We start from the raw sequence: 6,458 nt of genomic DNA on the forward strand, positions 1-6,458 counted from the left end.
CTACTAGAAGACCTTTGGAAGCCTAGAATCAAGAATCCAGATCTTAAGGCTGAGCTACAAGGAAACTGTTCACCAAGCCTGAAATTGAGAGTCCAGAAGAAGACACAGAAGCAGCGATGATGCTCTTTTTGAGAACAAGTTTGATTTTTTTTTTTCTAAGTTGGGTAAGGAGTGCCTTGCCTGGCCTGGAGGAGTGAGGAAAACAATTTGGTTACCTTTGCATTTGTGACACTTGCTTGCACTAAAAGAAGACTACCATCCTGAGCCAGAGAGGGGAAATCAAAAGATTTCCCCCTCCCTTAAAAGAACTAATTTTCTCCTTGAATTATGAAAGTAATGGCTTAGGTAACAGCCTGTACTCTGTACCCGACTGCTTAATACCGAATAAATCCTTCCACGTGGCTCCCCAAGTCGTTGCAATTAGAGCTCATTATAGGCTCATAAGTGTTCTCATTTTGGGGATTACTTAATGGACGATGAAATTTTATCGGACAGAATCACTGAGAAATAAAATTGTGCAGTGATGCAAGCACCCTGGGCACACGCCGATGGTCTGTCTGGTCCCTCTTAGAGGAAGACTGAGTGTAGGGGTCCCTTTCTGCTTATTCCCTGAGAAATGGTTGGGTTGGACAAAGCCAGTGGCACCTTGGTCCTGCCTGAAGAGGAAGGCTAGAAGGAGAAGAGATGTAAATACGTGGGCTGGCCTTGGAGATGCAGATTGGAAGAGAAAGACTTGCAGACAGTTATAAATTCAGAGAACTAAAGAAAAGGAAGAATTCCCTGGATAGAGCTATCCATGGAATAGAACTCTAAATTACTTGTTGTTGAACACACACAATTAACCAACCACCCCTAATGGACATGTATCTCAGACATGACCTGCAGCCATCCTCAATCTGACCTGAAGTCTTGGCTCCCTGTAGTGAGCTCCCATAGTGACCCCATAGACCCACATCTTTCTCAAAATTCCCTGGCACTGGAAACTCAATGTGTCCATCACCAGGCACACTGAATGAGCTGCGAGTCTCTTGCAATAATTAAGATTCTTTAAAATAAAATGATCCATATGCATGCACTATTTCTAGCACATTAGTAGAGGCATTCTACAAGCCCACCCAAAATTGCTGAAAATGCTGTCATACAAATGTTACCCCCAGACTATGGCTACCTAGCCCAGAGGTGGAACAAGGAGAAAACTATGAGTCAAAGAATCAAGTGGGATGAGAGGGCCAAGCACTATTTGAAAAATGTGGACCTTTTTGTTTGTTTGTGTTTTTTAAAACTATTTTTGTTTTTCTGGTGAGGGGGGTCGAACACAGGATGTTGTACTTGTTAGACAAGCACTTTGCCATTGAGCTACATCCCAACACAGACCCCCCCTTTTTGAAACACTCATAAAACATCCTTCAGTTGCTGAATTCCAAATCTTTTTTCCCCCTTGTTTCTGAAAGATTTTAGGACTTGCTCGATTCTCCCTTCAAACTCCAGGTAGAACAGGCTGGGCTGGGAGGGCTTGGGTGAGACTGGGCATTTGTGAAGGCTGTGTGAGCTACCCCTGTGGTATAAAAGTAGTTACAGCTGAGCTGTCCCATGTTTCGGCCTTGAGACTCCTTAATTGTTGTCACAAGATGTTGGATTAGCACATTTCTGGAATAGCTGTCTGTTTACACTCTGGAGACCCACCGTCCACTAACCGCTTTCTAATTGAATTCTAATCACATTCAAATAGCTCAATAACCAGCCTCAGCTGCAATTCATAAAACTTTAATTGCCATCCATAAATCCTGGGCTCCCTAGAGCGGGCGTCCCTACAACCCAATTACCATTCTCCAGCAAGCTAGAGAGTTGGTAATCGAGATGGGAAGAGGAAGAGAGAAAATCACACAGAAATCCATGCTTCCAGCTGGTGCACCCTGCATTTGAGCACTTGGTCCTCTCAGATGGAGAGAGTTCTGTCATCAAGTTTCCTAGTGCCTTTGTGAACTCAGACCTAAAGTTACACACTTTGAGACAAGGATTTGACTTGTGGCCTGCTCTTTGTAGGGAGAAAATAGAAGAGACTTCTGTTAGCTCTGCTGGTTTGCCTCCCCCCCCCCCCCTCAAAAATCAAGAGCCCAATGATGATGGCAGTCCCCTCTCTTACGCAGCTGGCTGCACACACCTCTCCTGGGGGACCTGTACCACTAAGATTTCCGGTACGAACCCACATCTCCCAACTAGAGGCAGGACTCAAGTGGCTCAGTACCCCTTTTCTTGGATTTTACACGGGACAGGACATTCTGGTTTGCCTCCCAGTTGCCCAAGATAACAGAAATAAGAGACCGCTAGACTTAAAGCAACGGCCTTCTTCCCCCAGTCGGTGCACAATCTCTAGGAGGGCTGATATTTAACCTCTCCAGGTTCTTTGAGATGGAGTTTTGTCTAGACACACAGCAATGTGACTATGGAGAAAAGCAGCACGGAGAAAGAAAAGGGTGACTCTTTAAGGCCTCTCTCGGCACATGGGGATGGCTACCGATCAGAAACTGTGTACTAGGAAGAGTCGTGGACCCAAGTGGCCCTAGCAGGAACCCAAGTACTCGGGCATTTAGATCTCAGAAACATCCGAACAGAACGCTTGGCGGCTTTTTAGGTGGGAATTTAGGAACGGATCCGTCGTGAATGAACACCCAAGTGACCTTGACCAAGTTCAAAAGGTGGGGAGCAGCCCTCCCTCCCCCGTGACCCTGGACTAGAACGCTGTGGCAGTCCTCCGCTCCCACACCCCGTTCCAAAGTGGAGCCAGAGCCCCTGGGCCGGCGCGCGGTGCGCGGCCTCGGGGACTCCATTAAGAAGGCCGCGGCCCGCCGGCCCTACCTGGCGCGCTCCTCCACCGCGGGCTGTCGGGCCGAGCTGGGCTGGGAGTGCCAGGCGGGCCAAAGGGAGCGGCTAGGAAATGCAGCGCTGGGGTGGGAGGGGGGCGTGGAGAACGGGGAGGAGGAGGAGGCCGGTCTCCCTGAGAAATTAACAAAACCAACACTTTGCAAAGTCCCCCCCCCCCATCTTCCCCGCCGCGCGCCCGCCCCTCCGCGGCGCTTCTGTTGTGACTCCGGCAGCCTATCCCGAGGGTGGGGAGCGGCGCAGGAGCGGGAGCCGAGCGCTATCCGCACCATCACGTGCCGGGTGGGGGCTATAAAATCCGGGAGCCCGGGCGCCGGGAGGGGGACGCGAGGACCAGCCCTCTCCAGGGACCCCTTTGTTCGTGTCCCAGACGTCGACACCTCTCCGTCCCCGAGAGCTTGGCCGCCCGCGCCCGCGCGGCTCCGGGGGCAGAGCGGAGAAGCCGGGAGGGGAGGGGGCGCCGCCGCCCGTCCCGTCCGGCATGTCGCGCTCCTTCTATGTCGACTCGCTCATCATCAAGGACTCTTCCAGGCCCGCACCCTCGCTTCCGGAACCGCATCCCGGGCCGGATTTCTTCATCCCCCTCGGCATGCCGTCCCCGTTGGTGATGTCGGTGTCTGGGCCCGGCTGCCCGTCCCGCAAAAGCGGCGCTTTCTGCGTGTGCCCGCTCTGCGTCACTTCGCACCTGCACTCCGCGCGCGCGCCCGCGGGCGCTAGTGGCGGGGGCGCGGGAGCCGGGGGGCCCGGGGTCGGGGGCGGAGGGGCAGCAGGAGGCCCCGGGGCCTTGCCTCTGCTCAAGAGCCAGTTCTCTGCGGGGCCTGGGGACGCACAGTTTTGCCCGCGGGTGAGCCACGCGCACCATCACCACCACCCGCCCCAGCACCATCACCACCACCCGCCCCAGCAGCCGGGCTCGGCGGCAGCGGCGGCGGCGGCGGCGGCGGCGGCGGCGGCTGCCCTGGGGCACCCGCAGCACCACGCACCTGTCTGCGCAGCCACTACCTACAACGTGGCGGACCCGCGGAGATTCCACTGCCTCGCCATGGGTAGGGCGGGGACTCGGGGACCCAAGCGCCGCGCCTTTCGCGCCTCGGAGCAAACTTTCTGCCTTCCGTGGAGGACGTGGGAGCCGGGGGGGGGGGGGCGGGGGTTGGGGGGCGGGCTGGGGAGGGGGTGGTGCTGTCCCCGTCGATGGAGAATGGTCCCCAGAGGTGCCGCCGAGGTGGAAGTTAGCTTGCCAACCTCTCCCCACAGCCGGGTGCCCCTCGGTGTGCAGGTGCACGAATCGTAGGGCAGTACCGGGGCTCTGGCGACCTCGCGGCCGAGTTTCCAGGGCGTGTGTTTGAACCCAAGTGCGGCAACCCCACGGTGGAAGCATTTCGGGGCTTTTGGCTAAGGCTGCACAAACTCTCCTCTCTGCTCAAGGAGAGTTCAGAGCCCAAAGTACTCCTTCAATGCTCTAACTTTTGAGGCCCCACGCATCAAAGGCCTTAACTTGCTTTGGGCGTGTCGTGTCTCCTTCCAGAGAAACTGTACAGTGAAATTGGGGAGGGGGAAGATTGCACGTGTTGGTTGGCCTGGGTCCTTGACAGGTGTTCTTAGGGGTGACATAAGGGGTGGGGCGCTCTTCGCGAGCCTTATCTCTCTGCCCTCTCTTGGCCGGTCTGCAGGAGGCTCGGACGCAAGCCAGGTAACGAATGGCAAGAGGATGCGAACGGCATTCACCAGCACGCAGCTCCTGGAGCTGGAGCGGGAATTCTCCTCCAATATGTACCTGTCACGGCTGCGGAGGATCGAGATCGCTACCTACCTGAATCTGTCGGAGAAGCAGGTGAAAATCTGGTTTCAGAATCGCCGGGTGAAGCACAAGAAGGAGGGCAAGGGCACCCAGAGGAACAGCCACGCGGGCTGCAAGTGCGTCGGCGGCCAAGCGCACTACGCGCGCTCCGAAGACGAGGACTCCTTGTCGCCAGCCTCTGCCAACGATGACAAGGAGATTTCGCCCTTATGAGAGGTGGGGCACCCTCTCACTCCACCTGCTTCGGGCACCACCCCCTTCTTCAACGCCAACACGGGGGTACCCAGGGGCTAAATTCTCACCCACCGGCCCTGGTTCCAAAGAACTAGCACCGAAATCCCGGGTAGCTGAGAGCTGGGCCTGACCCTTTGCATCTCCTTCATGACCTGTTTATTTGCGGATCCACTCAGAATTATAGATTTTTTTTAATGTAAATAACTTAGAATTCAACTCATTCATCATCTAACAGAAGAAAAAAAAAACCAGGATTGATTTAAGTTTAACATTGTAAGGGGACTTTTGAAAGCGCTGGCCATTTCTCCATCCCTGTTGTTCAGAACTTGAAAAGAACACCGGGTTTCTTCATTACTTTGTGTTTCTTTGGTAATATAAACTTAATGAAGTGGCAAATAATTTAGAAAAGTAAACCCTGTCGAAATTGCTGACTGAAAAATTGCCTGGGGGAGAGCTTAAAATCGAAGTCGCTGGAAGACCCTTTGTATGTGAATAGTTTTATATAAGATTTATATTTATATTTATTTAAATAAATAAAACAAGACCAGGGTTTTACATGTGTGGTGTTTGCTGTCCTCAGTTTTCATCTCCTCCCCTTACGCTATTGAAAGAGCCATGGATGGGGGCGGGGGGGGGGGTGTTACCAAAATCCTATGGACAGTAGAAAATGTTATCTGAAAACTGGTAGTAGGTCTCTTGTTTAAGGGAATTGGAGGAATTATTATAAGTTTTCTATATGACAGAAACTTTTGAAAAAACACCTTTACACCCTAAAGTCACTCATCATTACTCATCATTGCTGCCCCCCCCCCAATTTTCCTCTTACAATGGCAGGCAAACATTTTATTTAATAAAGAAAGGTGAAAAACTCCTTACCCTGTACTTCTTTTCTATGGCATCTGACCTCCTTTCTTTTTCCTAATCCCCACCAGTACTAAAACCTGAGTTATGCAAAGGAATTTGTATAACCAGGATAGTTTTTGGAAGTGCAACCATCCATCAGACAGGTAGGAAGCAAATACTCAGAAACTCACCAAATGACATTAACAAGAGACTAGAAACTTTATAATGTTTCTAGTGACTTGTCAAAGTTAGCCATTCTCCTCAATGCTTGAAGAAGAAGAAAAAAAAGCCAGGGACAGATTGTCTAAATACCGGACAATTACCCCTGCTACCACTATATCTCATCCGAATACCCTGGATACTGTTTATACCGGTATTAGAACTGGGGAAGGGGAAGGGAATATCAAAATTGAGAGACAAAGGACAAAAAGACAAACCATTCCAAAAGCAATACTTACAAAACCATTTGGTGTAAATCAACTGCACAACTCTTAGGTGGGAGGGAGAGGGAGAAGGGGAGGGGGGAAATGAGGGAGGAGGTAACAAGTAGAGGGAGAAATGTACTACTCACTGCCTTATGAATCTGTAACCCCTGTAACCCCTCTGTATCACTCATTGACAATAAAGAAAAAAGTTTAATTTTTAGAAACCGGACAATCTCACATTTCCAGAATAATTCAAAAAATGCCTTTAGACTCTTAGG

The 6,458-nt window shown here is 51.6% G+C and overlaps 1 protein-coding gene across 1 annotated transcript; it reads left to right on the top strand.

Annotated features, from left to right (window-relative positions):
- The first annotated feature begins 3,361 nt into the window (after nt 1-3,361).
- Nucleotides 3,362-4,891, top strand: Gsx2 (GS homeobox 2). Its single transcript, XM_048364807.1, has 2 exons — nt 3,362-3,926; nt 4,551-4,891. The coding sequence occupies exons 1-2, from the start codon at nt 3,362-3,364 to the stop codon at nt 4,889-4,891; spliced, it is 906 nt and encodes a 301-aa protein (XP_048220764.1).
- The last annotated feature ends 1,567 nt before the right edge of the window (nt 4,892-6,458 follow it).

This window comes from Perognathus longimembris, chromosome 16, assembly GCF_023159225.1.
Source record: "Perognathus longimembris pacificus isolate PPM17 chromosome 16, ASM2315922v1, whole genome shotgun sequence".
NCBI lineage: Eukaryota > Metazoa > Chordata > Mammalia > Rodentia > Heteromyidae > Perognathus > Perognathus longimembris.